Here is a 19,125-nt window from a genome sequence, read left to right on the forward strand (position 1 = left end):
CACCCTGGTTTTATACCACTGATTCCGTGGAAGACCTGAAGATACTGTATTATATTATAAACACACAACTTTAAAGCATAGAGAGAAATGTAGTTGTTGGGGTCACCTTTGTTAAAAAATTATAAGGTAAACCTTTAACAAATTATCTCAATTTTTATTAATAATAAAATGTATTATTATTTAATTATGGACATTTGTCAAAGAGATACAAGATAAATAACGTTAAAAATATAGTCGTAGGGGTCACCACTGTTTTAAAACCCAGATTTCTAAAAAAAAAGTCAATTAGGGTGTGATCTTACGATATTTCATCAAATTACAAGGAAATATTATTAAAAATACTATTGTCGGGGTCACCTCTATTAAAAAATTAAAATGTAGCCCAAAAAATAAGTGGTCTTTATTTTATTACAATTTTAAAAAGGACTTATTGACTGAGAAATTCATGAAATCGGATAAACTCCCGCGTTTACTTTTTAGGGCTTTATATATTGGGTTTTTATGGCCTGTTCTCTCTCTATGCAAAAAATTGTCCTACATATTACCACTTCCCATAAAAAATTCAATCGAATAACCTTGGTTCCACATTCAAAAAGAAACTGCAATCGTGTGTTGTAAGTACGTCTTGCCTTTAAGGACCCTCAAAGTAGTTTGCATTCATGTATGCTTTGTTTGGTGACTAGAAAGCGCACTAACCTTCTCCCATCTCCTTTGACCAGCGTCGCGGATCCAGCTCTGAGCAGGATGCAGTGCCGCCCTACAGCTTCGACAATCCCAATGCCCGCCAGACCTCGATGATGGCCATGGAGAGCTATCGCCGCGAGCAGCAGGCATTGCTGCTGCAGCAGCAACAGCAGCAGCAGCAGCAACAAAATCAGCCTCAGATGATGCAGATGCAACAGATTCAGCAAAAGGCCCCCAACGGAGGTGGATCCGGATCGGGAGTGGCCAATAACCTGGCCTTGGTGGCCGCCTCCAGTGCGGCAACAGCTGTGGCCACCGCCACAAATACCGCCAATACCAGTAATACCGCCCAGGGGTCAGAGGGCGCCGAGGGAGGCAGTGGTGCCGGAGGCGATGGGGGCGGGGTCGACGACGACAACCTGTCCCAGGCCAAGGGACTGCCCATTCAGATGATGATCACGCCCGGGGTAAGTCTGCGAATTAGGGGGAGATACCTAATCATTGCCATACTCGCAATCGTATTTCTTGAATATCTTAATGTTTTCAAAGTTCCTAAATCGTAATCCTATGTATTAGTAAATGTGAAGCCGTTGAACTGGATCGAAATATATTCAAATAATTCTAATTATATCCCAATTATATTACTCACGTTTGGTTCCTTCTCATTTGCCAACTGTTAGTCGGGTAAATTTGTTTTGAGTTTCAGTTATCCTCAAGTTATATACCACATATATCCCCGGTGTCCCTTGGTTAAGTATCCTGAGTTTCCTCCATTGGCGGCCTCTTTGGTAGTTTTTAGTATCCCTAGTCTGTTTAGCTTCATGTTCTCTTTTGATTTTAATCAAACAAATTCCAATCACCACAAAAATTGTACCAGAAAAAAAATAGATAAGAACTAAAACTCCTGAGAACAATACCAAGTTCTTTAACAACATTCACACATTTCAACTTTTAGATTTTACGGGGACGCAGTAAGGAGGTACATTCAAAGTATACACAAAGAACTCAACCTACTCTAATACTCTGCTCTACTCAACTCGAATGCATTTGTGCCACAGCTATATATCTTTAATGTGTATTCGATTTTTGCCAACTGATTAATTTTGAATGGATTTGCGGATTGATTGTCTTCTTTGCAGTGGCTGAACCAATGCTACAAGTATTTTATTTTTTGGGCGAACTTGCAATTGCATTTATGGATTTGCCACATCTACATGAATGCCTTATCGAATGCCCAATAAAAACTACATAGAACCGATGATTTTTAACCAGTTTATTTGTGAATATTTTCCAATTCTCGACATATGGCTAAAAGTGTTTTAAATCCTTTTACTTTCGATTTAAGTTGGTTTGCTATAGGTGCTGGTTTACTCAACGAATGACCAGGAATGGATTTCGTTTATATTTTCCATATTGGAAATGTCTGTCAGTCAAAAAACACCTATGAAATTGAATAACTATAGATTCAAAACAGTTTTAGTTACTTCTGCCGCCTTGAAAGAAGTGTCTTACGTGTACATTGTAGATATAATTTTTTATTTAAGAAAAAATATATGCAGACTTAATTATTGTCATCTTGCCTTTAACATTTTCTCAGTCTGTAAGCCAATAATTTTGCTCTGCTAATCTCATAACTTTTACTACAAAATAAAATTCGTCTGCAAAAAAGCTATTTCATTTTTAAAATTTTTAAAATTTCTAACAAAAGTAGAATGCCTCTACATTTGGTAATTTTATAAAATTTTACAAAAAGTTTTGTTCGCCAAACAACACACTCACATTTCGTCACAAACAATAAATACTTATACATTTTTTTAAGAAATTACCTGGGTTTAATATAAGTAGAGAGCAATTATTTAATGATCCATCTATTGATTAACTATCTTAACTATAGATTTCACACAGATGAAAGACAAGCAAATAAGACAAGTTAAATATTTTTAAACTAAATATTATGAACCCTATGAAAGATAAACATGTACGTGGGAGCATTAATATTTAAGGGAAATATATAATTTTATGGAAAGAGATAATGCTAAAGAAAGCTTTTACAAAATATAGAAAAAAAAGTTCTTAGTCATGGAAGTAAAGCTAGGTGTATTCCGAGTTGGCATAGGAATTAACCCTCGGCAGGTTGATGAAATCGCTGGAACCTCCTCCGCTTGTAGGGTTCGTAGGACCGTGACCCTGACCTTGTCCCTGGCCTTGGCCCTGTCCCTGTCCCAGACTGTGTCCTTGTCCCAGCTGCTGCTGCTGCTGCAGAAGCAACTGTTGCTGATGTGCCAGCGTTCCCGGAAGACTAGCAGCAATGACGGGCACCGCAGTGGGGCGATCATATTGCTGCAGAGGTTGCTTCAGCTTGTCCAGCAGGGCATGCAGATCCACAGTGAGTTTCGGCTGGACAATGCCCTCGGCCGCCTGGAGGCCCACCATTTGCGAGGACAGTGCATCCACATCCTGGCGAGCGGCGAACAGCAGCTGATCGTGAGCCGCCAGCTGGAGCTGGGCGATCTGGGCCCGTATTGCCGAGGCGGCCACTTCCTGCTGGGCGGTGTGCAGGGAGGCGGTGATGCTGCGCACATGGTTGGCCGACTCCTCCAGCTGCGCCTGCGCCGAGGAGGCCACAGACTGCGCCTTCCTGATCTCGGTGGCCTCCAGTTGTACCCTCGCCTGGGCCACGTACAAGTGCTGGACAAGATTGCGCAGCTCCTGGCGCCTCTGCTCCGTCTCATCCTGTTCAGCATAGGCATTCGGTGTTCCCTGGCTGATCCTGTTTAAGGGACACGGTTGCTGCTGCTGCGGCAGAGCCTGCAACTCCTGCTGGGGCTGCCAGTTGGCTTGGTACAGGTCGGAAACAGGCGCACCTGGGCCAGCAGGGGCTGCTGGAGCAGCCACATTCGGAACCATTTGGCAGGTGTTTAGCGCATTTTGATCCGAGGCCTGAGTGTCCGTGCCGGAAGCTGGAGAGGGGCCAGAGATGGACAGACTTCAAAAACAGAATAAAAACTCCACTTACCAATCGGATCTGCATCAAGAAGTCCTTCAGAACTAGACCGCTCCATCCTCCGCTCCTCATTTGCATATTTATTCGCCGCGTAATCACTGCTCAGGCAGGTTTTTGTCTTTTCCCGATTTTTCATACCGCTGGGTTGAGCTTCTATGCCGATTGCGCAGATAATTATAGATAGTTGAACTGTACGGACATCGGATTTTGGTATATATGCTTTCCGCAACAAGATTTCAACTCACCGATCCAATGGAGATTGCTTAGGCGCATTTAGAGCACATTTAGACCAATTTGAGCCGGGTTCTGCGGCAGCAACCATTGAGCTGGGTATTAGATTCTCGGCAGTATCTCTTTCATAGGTTTTTTTTTTAATTTTTCACCCGAATTAAAACGAGGCGGTTATGACTTTTAGGACTTCACTTACTGGATTTACATGTGATGGGGAAGTACACTTGAAGAAAAATATTCTTATTACTTGGGGTCATAAAATAGTAGGCCTAAAGTCACCAACCACCAACACCCTCACACAGCTTGAGCCGCATGCACACAGGTTTTCTTCTTGCTAACCTTATTCGAATCGAAAAATCTTAACTACTCCTAATCCCGAGACTTACTCTGCATGCGGCATGACCTGCATCCGGTGATCCTACTGTACATAAGCCTAGAATCTAGATATATATTCCGATTGTTTGCGATCGATGCGAAACGAAACGAAACACTCACGTGGTGCCAACATCCCAACACCCAACTATTTATAGGAAGTGGCCGAGCTGCGTCGCCAGGTGGCTCTGGAGAACCTGCAGAACCAGCGGATGGACAACCTGGAGCAGGACGTGCCCGTGGAATTCGAGTGCTGTTTCTGCACAACCAAGGTAACCGGGGGAATGGATTCTACTTGAGTAGAAATCAAATCCCCAAGCCCGTAGCTGTGACCACTCGGTGTTCCCGTTTGCAATGTTCGAGCCGCTTTTCCGTGTAATGTGCTATGTGTTAGTCGCATGTCTGCACCCTGATTATCCTTATCATTGCTCTTTTTTTTTGCGTTTCTTACTGATCTCTATTAAACCGAACTAAAATCATGCTCAGCCTGTACATAGCGCCGCTTAACCGCCATTGGCAGACTGTGAAATTGTTAACCCCAGCATATTGAACTCCGATCCAGACGAGACTTTTGATTCGGGGGTGTCACAGATTGTTTACACTTTGTAAACCAAATTATTTTTAAAATATTTGTTTTGATTTAATATGTTATTTATACGTTTCTGTGGCACCTCTCTTATAAATTAGTAGAGACTTGAGCTTCTTGCATAGGTCCTCCTAAACAATAGGCGACCCCGTACTCGACCCGAAGTAGTTGGATTGGTAGAGCAGCGATTATCGTATCTACCAAATACCGATACCGATACCGATACCGAAACCAAACGATCGTTGTTGCAGGATCGCATTTGTGTTTTCCACGATAAGGAGTATAGCATCAAGCGGCTGGCCCGACCGCCGCCCTCGCCCAAGAACTATATGGCCCTCAAGCGGATGCTCGAGGAGGGCACCATCGACATATACTATCTATGAGGCGGTAACACACCCAGAGATGGTAACACCCCGTGTTGTCCCACTTTAAGATCGTTTCGTTTCACTTTTGATTTATTTTCGTTTTGTTTCGCTTCCTGTGAGATTGGAATTGGATTGGAAATGGAAATTTTATGTTGACCTTGTTTCTTTTTCGTTTCTTTTCTTAAAGGGTTTGCCGGGATGTCATGGCGAGTGTATTCCATTGCGCGCGAATAGCGTTTAGCCAGATTCTCAAGACCCCGACACGAGTTCGATATAGAAATCGAGAAATACTTAGTGTGTGCCGGACGCATCGAATGCGTGACCGGAACAGCGAATTACGATTAGACGTTAACTAGCTTTAAAACTACCAACAAATTACAACTAAATGTTATTATTACTGCTACGATTATTATTGTACTGGTATCAACGGGCCTGGCGTGACGTGACGTGAAAGCTAAAGAAAGACATAGCGAATTCTAAGAATTTAATTAAATTAACTAAAGCCTAATCTACCATCTAAAACGCAACCAGGAGAGGAGAGAGCAAAGCAAAGCAGCATGTGTTATTATTTAATTTAATTTAATTTAAAGTCTGTACCAAGTGACCGGCGCTTGAGGGCTTGACGAAAGTTTAAATCGATTATTTTTATTTACACTAAGCACGTAATTACAACTAGCCTAATACCTATTTATATCCTAGCAAAATGGCCTGAGCCTTAAGTATAGTAGCTGCAACTTGCAAACGCCAAAAAACCGACAACAGAAAACCAGCAAAACATCGAAAATAATTAAGAAAACCAAAACAAAAATTTAATTGTTTATTTACTTGAAAAAAAAAAAACATGTTACCGCTCTCTTCATATTAGTTGTTTATTTCCTGTTATCACTAAACCAAACCGATACAAAGAAAACCACAAGTCGAATGAACAAATTCTGCAAATAAAAATACAAAACATACAAACGAGTCTATTTTTGTTTACCTATTCGCACTCTACTTTTTGGCACTCCACTTCTTCTACTGATTGTTTCCGTATTGCTCGCCTAGAATTTTTGGTTTTTAGTTTCGGTAATATAAAGTCGATTAGAGTACGTCACTATATTTAACGTTCGAGTAATGGAACCACTTCAAAGGCAACTCCTAGCGGTTTGGTAAGTAAGACGTTCTAACGTCTGAATATCGAAACACTAAACTATATGCGTGTGCTCAACTTGGGGACTCTTCAGGTCTACTAGGAAAAAAAATACAACATATAATTTCCAAGCTAATCCTAATTGAAACTAATGTATTTTCTTTTCTTATGCATTTTTCATATATGGTAATCACAATTTTCTCTCTCTCTCTCTGCCTCGAATAACAAGTTGAGAACTCGCACTGCTCTTGTTTTAATTTACTGAATATGACTAAATGTTAACAATAAATAGCGCTGCACGTTTGAGTTTTACTTGGCGCCTCCTAGTTGCATGTTAATTTTTGTTCTCCAAGCGAATAATAAAGAAACAAATCGCACACAATAAAAAGCTAACTACAGACAACAGGTACACCAAACTAAATCAGACACTAACAAGCAGCCAGAAAACAACCCGAAACACGCAAATGTATTATTGAAAAAAAGATCTAAAAGATCATATATCATGTTAAGATAAAGCCGATATGATAAGAAAAATAAGAACATTGGAAAAATTATTTTTAAGTTTTAAAAATGATAAAGATTAAATTAAATATAGTACCCTGGGAAAATATTACAACAATTGTAAGACATGAAGAAAATAGAGAGAACAAATGTACTCCCCTACCATATCAGCTTTATCTTTGGACTTTGGCTTGCCTGTTCCGATTGTATCTAAAACCATACCCCCTCCCAAACCCCCTCTTTGCAGGACTTCAAGGAGTACACCGACGCAGAGGGCGTGATCTCGCTGCCCACTTCCGACTTCCACAAGCCGATCTGCCTGGAGATGCGACTGGCGGCGGCGGGTCGCCAGGCGGGAGCTTTTGGCCTCCTGTCCCCCCTGCCAGCCCCTCTGCCACCGCTCCAGGGTCCGCTTCTGGCCCTGCCCCCGCCGCCCCCACTGCCGCAAGCGTCCTGCGCCGCCGTCCTCCTGCCCGCCATCTCGCAATCCTCGTCCACATCCTCGTCGTATGGCACCACCACCTCCACCACCATCGCGTTGCCCCTGGATGTATCTCTGAGATACGGGGCCACCATCTGCAGTTCGTCCAACTTCAATCACAACTTCAACAACAACTTCAACACCACCACAGTGGGCGGAGTGGGTGCGAACGGGTCGCTGCTGTTCGGTGGCAACTACAATGGAAGCAATAACAACAATGCCGACCTGGCCAGCGTGGACAGCTCGGACACCTATGCCAGCTGTCAGACCCACCCCTTCCTCTCCCAAGGAGATCTCACCGCGGACTTCAATGACGAGGCCTGTGCCCTGGACATCGATATGGATAATCTGTACATAAATCCCCTGGAACGGGAGCAGCATCAGGGGATCAGCAGCTCCACGGGCTTCATTGTGGGCCTGCCCAGCACCACATCCTCGGGTGGACTACGTGCCCAGGTGAAGAAGAGCGCCTCCGGCGATACGGCCTTGCGGAACTTGGCCGCTGGAGGCGGAGGAGCCGGCGGTCTGAGTCCGCTGGACGATGTCTACCAGAGCTTCGATGTCCAGGAAAGGGGCAGCCGGGTGAGCTTGAACGAGAACTCAGTGCCAAAGCATAGGAAGACGCGGTTCCAGCAGAGCTTCACCGCCATGCGACCAAGTGGCGCCACCGGCGTCCTGGGAGGCATTCGTCCACGTGCCCGCTTCGAGGACACCAAGCTGGACGACGAGGCGGCCGCCCGGCCGGAGGGCGGTCTGGCGGGCGGAACGGGCAGCCCGGCGGCCAGCGGATCCGCCGGATTCGGCGGCCAGGGACAGAAGAAGAAGCGCTCGGGCTTCATGCCGGGCAAGAGCTTAGCCACTGCCACCAAACTGATCAACCAGCATTTGTTTGGCATACAGAATGTGGGCGCCAAAGGTGCGTAAAACTAATAGGAATTAAGAATCTTCAAGGGTTATATTTACACAACCCGATACTCCAATACTAATCAATTCCTTCTCGATTCACAGCCAAGTTCGAGAGCAAGCATTCCTCATCGATAGACTCGATTGACGCCTCGCCCAATCTGGAGCATCACCGGCGCTCCAAGTCGATCCTGAAAAACAAGTCTGATATCTCGCGCGTCCTGTCCGATCCGGAGAGCGAGCGTCTCCTGGCGGACAACATGTCCGGCTCCGGCGTCTCCGACAACGGCACCGTAATGGTTCGTGAATCCCCAGCAAATATATACTTTTTACGAATATTAACTATGTCTATTACAGGGCGAATCCGGCAGCGATTACTCACCGAATAAATTACCTCATTCAGTTTTAGCTAAGTCTATATCCCCACCACCCCTCAGGCACCGCACCCTAATGCACCAGCGCTCAGGACCAGCGACCTTGCAATCGAAGCCCACGAAGTTCCAGACCCCGCGGTATCCCGAGGAGCAGGCGCTGCGCCAGGTCAAGCCGCTCCTCTCGCGAGGACCTCCATCCACATCCGCGTCCGCGTCCGCAGGATCCGCGGATGGTCAGCAGACCAGGGACAGCAGCCTGGGTAGGTGGTGGTCGAACGAGGTGATCCGCTGGCAGTGATGGGTACTACCATAAGAAATGTGTTAACTAACCCTAACGTAAAATTCAAATGAAGATATTTAAGAAATTAATACTATTATATGTTCATCAGAGATGTTTATGCAGATCATTGTACTTTCCTGTATCGTTTTTAGAAAACGCAAGCTAGATTATTATTCGGGGTAGGGTATACCTGCCGTCACTGCCAGCTCGGTCTTCTCCCTTCCCCATCTCTTTCCCTCTTTCTTTCTTTCTCTCTACCTGTCTCATCCTGTAAGTGCGTCCTGGGGTTTCTTTCGGCCATGACGAAACCAGAAATCATCTACTACCCTCTTTTTATCTCTCCCGTTTCCCTCCGCTTGCTTGCTGGCTGTGTCAGTCACCGTCTTCGATGCCGCCTTCTGAATCCCCGAACAACACCCATCGCCACCCACATCCGCATGACCCCATGAACCCACAGATACACACACCGACACACTGCCACTCCACGGAGAGCGGAGGCCGTCGGGCGGGCGATCTGTTAGTATTACCGTTCCGATCTATATAGTGCCTACTAAGAGCGATCCGAAGGATCGTGCCGCACCAATCTCACCGTTCGAATATCCTGATTTCGTTTAGCACTCAGCTGGGATTAGCATCCGAGCCGCAGATCGATGTAAACAGCTTTAGAAGTCGAGCTCACACAGCCATCACTTACACACCTCACACACATGATCACCCACAAGCCGCTTTATGTTTAGCACCTTGATAAGGACTAACCCATTTTATGATGCCAGAGAGTAAAATATTACATTATATCTTTTATCTCAGGACAAACTGATAAACAAACTATATTATACCTTAGAAAACCGATACTCTGCATAAAGTGGGTTAGGTACCCTTATCGCTTATCCTGTGTAATCGGTTGTTATGATATATCTGCCTAACCAAGTGACTAATCCTTACCCCTCTTGCCATACAGACTCGGAGACGACCTTCACATCGCCAGTGAGCAGTCGAGCCGGCGAGGATCTGCCGACTGCCGCCGCCAGCCAGGTTCCAGCGGCTCCTGGCCAGGAGGATCGCGAGGAGGAGGGCGAGGCGGAGGCCAACGACGAGCAGAGGGCCCTTCTCCAAGGACGCGACGCCGAGGAGGCGAAGAGGGCGGGGAACGAGGGCACGTAGCAATTAGGGACCCACACACAAACTGACACCCCAAAAATGTAAAAAATGAAGACCCACTCCAAAGGGAAACCCTCACACAACTCACACCCCGCACAACACACACCCCACACAACACACAACACACACACACACATAACATACAAAGAGAAAACTCAAAGTGATAGCAAAGTTAGCAAACATGGAATGTGAATTATATAAAAGCAATGAACAGTATCCTAGTCTAGAGATGGTGGCACGGTCCCTGGCAGATCCCCGGAATTCGATCTGCGTATTTTTACAAATAGGAAAGCGGAAAAACGAAATGGAAAGAGCTACCCGAACTGCAATGAACTCGTTGCGGAGCCGCGCAAGTCGTACAAAAAGCCTAACAAAAATAATATTACTATAATATACCCTTAACGTAATGCTACCGTGTAAATAGCAGAGCCCAATCCACTCGTGTACAGAGCAACCTTTATTTACCGCCTTCAGGACACAGCTAACAGACAAAAATATATAGAAGAAATCACCAGAAAAGCCTAAATAGCAACAAATGAAACGGAAATATTCATATTTTGAATGCAACTTATAAATATATACAATATAGAATATACACGCATCGCAATTGCAGCTCGCATATTTACACATTATATATACAAACTAAGCGATAAATAAGTATATAGCTCGAACTATTTTACAAACCGCGCGCTAAACCCCGCAGATCGGAGGCTTGAGGAGGCTATAGACGACGGAGGAGGGGATGCGATGACCCCACCCCATAAATTAGATCCGCATGGCCATATGCATATATCTGTATGTAAATCGTTCGTATCGTTCGCGTATCGTTCAAATTCATAATGTCAAAAAGTCAAAAAGTAGTTGAAAATCGTTGGGCAACCAGTTCGTTTCTAGATCTATAAGTACATGTGCGTGTGAGTAGGGCTTAGGGCTTATCGATAGAGCTTGGCTTGGCATTGTCCCCCGATGAAATCTGATTTGCAGAACAAGTAGTTGAGATCGAGGTTGGTTGGGTAAATGCAATATTGCTTGGATGTAGATGTTGTTATTTATTATGCGGCTGGGACAAGGCCCTTTTCGAGGGGTGCCAACGAAGTCCCCCGAAATGGTATTGTACCCACCCATGTGCTGTTAGTTCGTTATGGAGCGTGTGTGTGTTATGTACGTTAGTTAGTTCAGTTAGTTAGATCTACCCTAGGCAGTTGACTCGATGTTTAGTTCCCTAGTTCCGTTCTCCGAATACGTAAGCAATAAAATTGGAAATCTTCAGCCGAGGGGGCGTTTTCCCCGTTCGAAGAGCGTGCTTAGTCAATTATTGCAACCCAAGTTGTTTGTCCACATTCCATTCTGTGTATGCGTGCGAGAGTGTTTTGGTTTTTGGTGTTCTAGTGTATCCTCCATGGGTTATCCCGATCGATCTGTCCAACTGGCTTGCGTTTGTCCTGTTTAGTTGCCTCTGCTCGGCCAGCGATGAGCCAGGATGCGAGTTAGCCTCTTAGAAACATATCAGTAAAGGGAATACGAACTCACTCACTCACCCACACAGCCACACACCCGACACCTCTCACAGATACACACGCCCACACCCCACACCCCACACCCCACACCACCAAAAATCCACTCACATCACACTGTAAGAAAACTACACAGCTTTTATTACGAGACGATAGTAAAATGTCTCATCGTCCGCTTTTCGAATTGATAAGAGAACACAAGCATTGACACAAAAACAGAACTAAACAAAAAAGAAACATAAAAACGACAGCAAACACTATTCGATAACTAATGTTAAAGCCAAGAACTCGAAGTAATATATAGTTAAACATTTTTAGAAATATGTGTACGTATTAACAAATGCTTGAGGCATCAAAAAATTTTTGTAAGCAATTCATTTAGGATTATCTACACGGTTTTTTGGTGAGCACCGGCCACATTCCGCCACTGCATAATTTTAATTGTACCTTTTGTAAATACTTATTTCATATACAAGCCCCTTGAAACAAGTTTCAGTTCTGTTATTTTTTTAAACCATTTACGCCAGCAGCAAACGAATTGAACTTGAAATAAAACTAACGAGATATATTAAGTAAGTGGGCAGAGCAAATACACGTGCGATCGCGAGATGTTATTAATATTTAAATTATTTACCTACGATACATACATTTTAATGTAGTCTGATGACGACGACGATTGTAAATCAGCTAAATGGAATAACGGAAATCGTTGACAAGCATACAAATTTATTAAAGCGTATTTAAATCTATATGAGCGAAAAGTCATGAAAATATATAAATCATTGAGTAATACTTCACAGTTGATCTTTTTTTGAGGGTTGGCAAAAATAATATCATATCCTAGGGCTGTCGGCGATATTCAAAATAGGCATTGTCGATGAGCTTTTCCTGGATAAAAAAATTAAACATTATAAAATGAAAAAATATATAAGAATATTTGGTACACCTACATTTTCTTCAGACAAAGGTGGATCCAAATATGTATGCAGCTTGAGAGGGCTTTGTAGGCTGGGATCTCGAAGCGATTTGATTCTCCTGAATAGATTTCCAATGGAATCCTGAGGTTGTTGTCCATGATTTATATAGTAACAGTACAGAAACTCCAACTTTTTGCAATTCTGTATGATTTCTATTATTTCTGCTGGCGATATGTAGCTAAAGATACTCTCCACGTACAGAGATCGAAGTTCTGTTAAATTCGCCAAAGGTGCCAGGCAATTCGGCCCACCAACGTTCAGCGAGAGTTTAGTTAATGAACTGATCTGTGATATCAACTCGTAGTCCGATCGAAGTTTGAGGCATGCTCCCCGGATCCACAGTTCCTCCAACTTTGGAAAGGATTTCAAAATAGTTTTAACGCAATCGGAGCATTTGGCAAAACCTGAGAGTCGAAGTTCCTTTAAATCGGGAATAAGTTGGAAAAATTCCTGAAGATAACAAATACATGTCGGAACGTTTATGCTCAGATAGTCACAAGCTGAAAGTATAAATTATTTATTAAAAAATTTCGCTGCGAATCCAATATATTACTTACCATGAGAAGAAAATCGAAACATATCCACAAGTTTGGGTATTTCTCCTAGGCAATGCCGTAAATCGATCTTGTTTTTTGCCTTTGTAAGAACTCGAAAATCTTTGACGGTGTTGCCAAGATCTTCCTTATCGTAGGTGTATCCTTGTATAACTCCCAAAGTTTTCACATTATTCTCAACGATTTTCAAAAGCTTAATGCCAACCGATGAGTAATATAATACTGGCTTGCTGGCATCTGGATAATTTCTATGAAATACTGGAAAAAGTGCAGGCGATCTATCCAAAATAATCCGTCGAAACCTCGTACAGGTTTCTGCTAGACTTACGATGTCTTTGACCCTTACATATTTCAGTATGTGGCGAAGACAATCATCATTTAAATTTAAAATACTTTGGTTTACCATTTTCTAACTAAGGTCTTTCTAACTACACAGATGAATTTGAACTAAAGAGGTCGATCGCAAATACTAGCAATAAATAGGCGCATTACTGATTGAGGAAACCGCAGAACTAGCATGATAAAACAAAGATATCTCATTGATCTTTAACCTATCTCAAAAAGCAGCTGAAGATAGTTATCCGAATTTATTCACAATTGGATAGCTCTAAAGATAAAAAAGGGGATAGCAGCCAGGTCTAAGATATTGATAAGAATTTATAAGGTTCCAGGTAGAATGTATAAGGAGTAAACTAATTTCTACACATTTCTGACACTACAAAGTTTATTTTGTACATCTACATACACCCTTTCTGCCTACGTATTCTGTTTTACAACCTCCACAAAGTTGTTTTTCCTCAAGCTTATTGCACATAGCTTTTATGGGAAATGTTCTTGCCAAAAGAAAAAAGCTTCATGGGTAGTATCAAAAGTCCTTTTAGGCTTTCACAGGATTTAATATTGCCTGAGCTTGGTGTGGATCTAATTACTGGTCTGGCTAATTAACCACAGGACATGTCGAGAATCGCATCGTTCACCCTTTTTTCTCCTGCCAGCGCCAAGTATTTCAATTATTTAGTGAAACTTGTTCCACGTAATGGGGCGTGGTTTCTTGCCTCTGCTACTGAACTATCTAATTAAGGCCCGCCCCGGGACACGCCCCCTCATAGACCCTATAAATGGCCGATTAACGCAATTAGTCCTCGATTAGGCAACATGTACTCACCGGAAGAGGAGGTCGAGCTGAGAAGGCGCAACTATCGCAGCATCAGGGAGATGATCCGGCTCTCCTACACGGTGGGCTTCAACCTGATGGATCCCTCGCGATGCGGACAGGTGCTCAGAATGTGCGTATTTCGGATGGAGAGAGAGGGGGACTAATGCATCCGCTTTATAAACCTATTAGCTGGACCATTATCCTAAGCCTGAGTAGCTTGGCCTCACTGTACGGCCATTGGCAAATGTTTCTGCGATATATTCAGGATATCCCACGAATTATCGAGGTGGGCTACTACAAAACATATCACTGTATCAAACATTATATACATTATTTTAGACCGTTAGCACTGCCCTGCAGTTCCTCACTTCGATAGCAAAGATGTGGTATTATCTTTTTGCCCATCGACAGATTTACGATCTTTTACGAAGAGCCCGGTGTCACGAATTACTCCAAAAGTGCGAGCTCTTCGGCAGAATGTCAGGTTGGGATTTTGTAGTAGGAATTACATCTACTTTCATTTTATTTCCATTTAACTTTCGTAGATCTACCTGTAATCAAGCCGCTTCGCCAGCAAGTGGAGTCCATAATGGATCGCCAATGGGCCAGCACTCGAAGGCAACTGCTTATCTACTTGTACTGCTGCATTTGTATTACCTCGAACTACTTCATCAACTCCTTTGCCAGCAACCTCTATCGATATTTCACCCGTCCCAAGGGAACATACGACATTGTGCTGCGTAAGAAGATTAGTTTCATTTGAATTTAAATAAGTTTAAGGCAGACACAGTTTTTAAAAACGACTTTATCGACCTTAGCTTTGCCTTCGCTATATCCAGCTTGGAAGGACAAGGGCCTAACTTTTCCCTACTACCATATACAAATGTACCTGGAGACCTGTTCCCTATACATCTGCGGCATGTGTGAGTAAATATAAACTTTTTCTTCTCAGGAATTAGTTAATCATATTTGCTTCAACAGGCGCTATTAGCTTTGATGGAGTTTTCATTGTCTTATGCCTTCACGGCGTGGGTCTAATGAAGTCCCTTAATCGAATGGTAGAACTATCTACATCGGAGTTAGTTCCCCCAGAACGCAGGGTTGAGTATCTACGATGCTGCATCTATCAGTACCAGCGAGTGGCGGCGTAAGTCTAAGAATTCCTACATTTAATAGGAATTATGGAGATTTATTTCCTAAAACCTGTACATACCCTTTGACCCTTTTCAAAAGCTTTGCGGCTGAGATCAATGACTGCTACCGGCACATCACCTTTTCGCAGTTCATGCTGAGCCTTTTCGGATGGGGCATGGCTTTGTTCCAGATGAGCGTGGGATTCGTAAGGCTTTGATACCCGAGGAATCCTCAAAAGCGATTCACTCAATGGCGAATTCACCGTCCACTTTTGCAGGGCAACAACAGCAGCATCACCATGATCCGGATGACCATGTATCTGGTGGCAAGCGGCTACCAGATAGTCGTGTACTGCTACAATGGCCAGCGATTTACGACGGCTGTGGGTGACGTAACGGGGGAATCCCCATCCCCCCCACTGATTGATGTCTAATTGCGTGACTAATCTCCCTCCGCAGAGCGAGCAGATTGGCGAGGCCTTCTACGAGGTGCGATGGTACGGGGAGTCGCGGGAGTTCCGCCACCTCATCCGCATGATGCTGATGCGCACGAACCGGGGCTTCAGGCTGGACGTGTCCTGGTTCATGCAAATGTCCCTGCCCACGCTGATGGCGGTGAGTAGAGTCCCGGACTCCAAAAAGACCCCTCCTCCAGCGCATTCCACTTGATTGATTCGCAGATGGTCCGGACAAGTGGACAGTACTTCCTGCTGCTGCAGAATGTCAACCAAAAATAGGGCTCAAAGTTGAATAAAATCACTGTGTGTGCAGTGGCAAAAATGCGTATTTTTTAAGAACCGAATACGTGTGGTATTTGTGACAGTTCAAAATGCCAGAGCAGAATATCAGGGAGATGGAACAAAATGTATGTGCACTGAAAGAAACATGAAGATACAACACCTTGAACTTTTCCTTAAAATCTCTTATAAAATTTAAAAACAAAACTATACTTTTATAAACTCATTTTCAAAATCTAATTTCAATTAAACATTTCTTAACACTAACTATTTATTTACTAAATATTAGGGTAAGACTTAAAATTGGGATTATAAAACAAGATCTACGAGGCCTTCGATTACGTTATTGCATTACATAAGTTCAACAAAAAACTCTTTTATTTTGTATAGATTTTTTGTAATTTTTAATACAGTTAAGAAAGTGAACTTCTTCAAAAGGATGAAGTCCAAATTTGAGCTATTGTTAACTGCTTATTTCTGATGGTGTGCCCTCAGAGGTCTGGCAGAAACCGTTGACAGGATGCCGAGACCGGTCAATCAATACCCGAATGTCCGTTGTCCGGGGCCCAGTGTCCTGGCCCGTCCTGTCAGTCAGATTGCTTCGCCCATAAGTTTTGATGGTCGTGTGGCGCATTAAAATAATGAAATTGCCGGCAGATAAGGAGCATCAAAGCCCCTGCCATTGCCGTTTCTAATCAATTTTATTTGTTTGGCCGGGCGTCCAGCGGACCGAAAAAGCGAAATTCATCGATTGTCTTTATGCGGTCTATGTACATAAATAAATACATTTATATGCCGCTTTAAATGCCTTTCTTGCCGGCAAATCGCGCCTTTAATTGTTAGTTTCGCTTTTATTCCCATGCCGGGGACTCCCAGACTCTCGATATTTTTAATGCACGTTTGCTGTTTGCGCTTCCTTTGTTTGCTTTCTTTATTTTCCTCCCCACTTTTATCATCCTTGCCTCACTTTAGTGCCTTGCGCAAAAAGGACATCTTTTCTTCTCGGTTTATTGAGGCACATGAATATTCTTTAGCTGCTTATATCCCGTTCCCTCGGCGAGAACGCTTTTTCAGGCATTTATTTTTCGCATTATGTTTTATATTTGTCCAAGGACAACAATACTTTATGCATCGTGGGAAGGCTGTTATCCAGTTTGTGTTTCGTTTTCTTTTCTAAGACCATTACCGGAGAGTGAAATATTGAAACTCGACACTGGCCAAATAAAACGTCCGAATTTATTATAGTATTAAAGGCAGGGCTTAAATAAATTTGAAAATTCTTCTGTGAAAAATATTTCAAAAATCCCTAAATATTTGAAAACAATTAGTTTTAAGCTTTTATTTTCTGCTAGTGTAGGATCTTTTCACGTGACACTCGCAACCTTAAATTAAAATGCGGCGCCTTTTCTTGTTTGTTTATTTATTATCACTTTTTTTCACACTTCTCAGTCCCTTGGTAATTGTCCAATTAGAGCGAGAATAAAATAAAAGTTGTGGACTCACTGGCCACCGCTCATTAAGGGCATCTGCACCTTCAATGTTTGCTCTTTTGCCTTTTTGTTTTACCGGGAAAATGGATTCGTTCGCGTGGGAAATGGGGAAATGGGGAAAAGGCGACTCAAAGACTGGCATGATAAATGAGCTGCACTCGAATGCACACGTGGGAAAAGCGGGACTCCCAGGACATCGTACCCCCACTCCAACTTCCAGAGCCTTAAATACCCTTTTTATAATGCTGTACATTTGTTTGTCTAGCACACAATTGAGCGGGTGCGTATGCGTGTGTGTCAGTCCCATGGACTGGAGCCACAGGGCGTATGCGCAATGCAACGTATATTGAGCGCTTCACAGGAAATACAGCAATTGCTGTAAACGAGAATCTCGTTATATGAAAACCAAATGTTTTCATTAGCACTTGGGTGCCTTTGCTTGTTGAGCAAATTAAGTGCGAAAATATACAATGTTAGGCGAAGCTACCGGAGTGAAAGGAACTAAAGAGAACAATGGCCCTTGTCTGAAAAGCTTAGAAATATTATCTCTACCATCAATCTATAGACTTTAAACTTTTTAAATAGTATAAACATGGACCAGTGGCCAGCAGTCCCATAGGAAATAGTTCTGCTTAGGTCCTGCCGCAACACCAAGAACATAAAGAAGTGTGCAACTAATCAATCGAATAAAAGACAAAATGATTAATATCCTTACTATTATACTGACTTCATATGCATACAATAAGAAACTTTAAGGAAGGTGATGTTTATGTTCATGGAAATAAAATGATTTATTCAGAAGTTCATTGAACTCAAATTAGTCTGAAGACCTACATTTCCTGTACCTCGGTCATAAAATGTCTTACCTTGAATACAAATGGAAAATTTCCTTGCTCGGGCAGGCAGAAAAGACCAAAAATAAATCACTTATATTTACTTCCGCCAACGGCTGTCCACACGTTCTGCATATGGACGTATTTTATTTTATTTTAGTTCCAAGTTCCTTTGTGTTTGCCCACGTAACTCCGAGTATCCTGCTCACATGTTGACCAATGCGAAGAATGGCAAACAATATTCCTGTTTACTGTTTGTCCCACCGGAATTCAGAGTGCCCCGCTCGTCTTTTTTACCATTTGTCCACAATTTGCTTATGCCCTGTGTGCTCTTTTTTTGTCCCTATGGCACTTGATGCGTAATCAGTGGGACAAACAGAATTCATCTACGACCATCTGCCCGGACATTGCTGACAAATCCGATTGGGTGTCGCATTAGAAATGGGGGGTACATTCGGAGCACCCGACCAAGGACCCAAAAGGAAGGACCCTTCTTCTGTTTCGGCTCTATTAGCTGGATTGTCTTGGCCATAATGGAGTTAATATGTATGTATATGTATGCAGGAGCTGTCTTTGATCCCACCACTCGAAAATGACGAAAATGGACGAGTGTGGGCGGCGAGCACGTGCTGGGGAAATATATGTCGACTTTAGGTCTTCATT

The 19,125-nt window shown here is 43.2% G+C and overlaps 4 protein-coding genes across 27 annotated transcripts in view; 2 read left to right on the forward strand and 2 right to left on the reverse strand.

Annotated features, from left to right (window-relative positions):
- The window catches only part of LOC108034802 (potassium voltage-gated channel protein Shab), a 58,506-nt gene extending 46,132 nt beyond the window's left edge, over positions 1-12,374 (forward strand). For 9 of the 24 annotated variants that reach the window (XM_017109803.3, XM_050886092.1, XM_017109809.3 and 6 more), the window contains 7 exons: positions 720-1,151; positions 1,640-1,663; positions 4,450-4,563; positions 7,120-8,269; positions 8,362-8,555; positions 8,614-8,890; positions 9,869-12,374. In XM_017109803.3, the coding sequence (XP_016965292.1) occupies positions 720-1,151; positions 1,640-1,663; positions 4,450-4,563; positions 7,120-8,269; positions 8,362-8,555; positions 8,614-8,890; positions 9,869-10,071 (2,394 nt within the window). In that variant the 3' untranslated portion in view covers positions 10,072-12,374. Of the gene's footprint in view, positions 1-719; positions 1,152-1,639; positions 1,664-4,449; positions 4,564-5,128; positions 5,283-5,429; positions 6,207-7,119; positions 8,270-8,361; positions 8,556-8,613; positions 8,891-9,286 lie in introns of those variants that run through there. The other 15 variants (XM_050886094.1, XM_050886095.1, XM_050886097.1 and 12 more) reach the window with 10 other exon arrangements.
- Positions 2,655-4,389, reverse strand: LOC108034805 (uncharacterized). The gene is made up of 3 exons (XM_017109831.3): positions 3,934-4,389; positions 3,701-3,877; positions 2,655-3,644 (listed from the first exon to the last, which is right to left on the reverse strand). The coding sequence occupies exons 1-3, from the start codon at positions 3,959-3,961 to the stop codon at positions 2,776-2,778; spliced, it is 1,074 nt and encodes a 357-aa protein (XP_016965320.1). The 5' UTR covers positions 3,962-4,389; the 3' UTR covers positions 2,655-2,775.
- On the reverse strand, positions 12,375-13,531 carry LOC108034472 (uncharacterized). The gene is made up of 3 exons (XM_017109356.3): positions 13,117-13,531; positions 12,533-13,059; positions 12,375-12,470 (listed from the first exon to the last, which is right to left on the reverse strand). Exons 1-3 carry the CDS (start codon positions 13,517-13,519, stop codon positions 12,423-12,425), a joined length of 978 nt encoding a protein of 325 aa, XP_016964845.1. The 5' UTR covers positions 13,520-13,531; the 3' UTR covers positions 12,375-12,422.
- Positions 13,532-14,268: 737 nt separating this feature from the next.
- LOC108034695 (odorant receptor 63a) lies at positions 14,269-16,139 on the forward strand. The gene is made up of 10 exons (XM_017109635.1): positions 14,269-14,399; positions 14,459-14,555; positions 14,609-14,753; positions 14,815-15,009; positions 15,088-15,192; positions 15,251-15,416; positions 15,503-15,608; positions 15,681-15,785; positions 15,862-16,017; positions 16,083-16,139. The coding sequence occupies exons 1-10, from the start codon at positions 14,269-14,271 to the stop codon at positions 16,137-16,139; spliced, it is 1,263 nt and encodes a 420-aa protein (XP_016965124.1).
- Positions 16,140-19,125: the final 2,986 nt, after the last annotated feature.

This window comes from Drosophila biarmipes, chromosome 3L, assembly GCF_025231255.1.
Source record: "Drosophila biarmipes strain raj3 chromosome 3L, RU_DBia_V1.1, whole genome shotgun sequence".
In the NCBI taxonomy this organism is placed as follows: Eukaryota; Metazoa; Arthropoda; class Insecta; order Diptera; family Drosophilidae; genus Drosophila; species Drosophila biarmipes.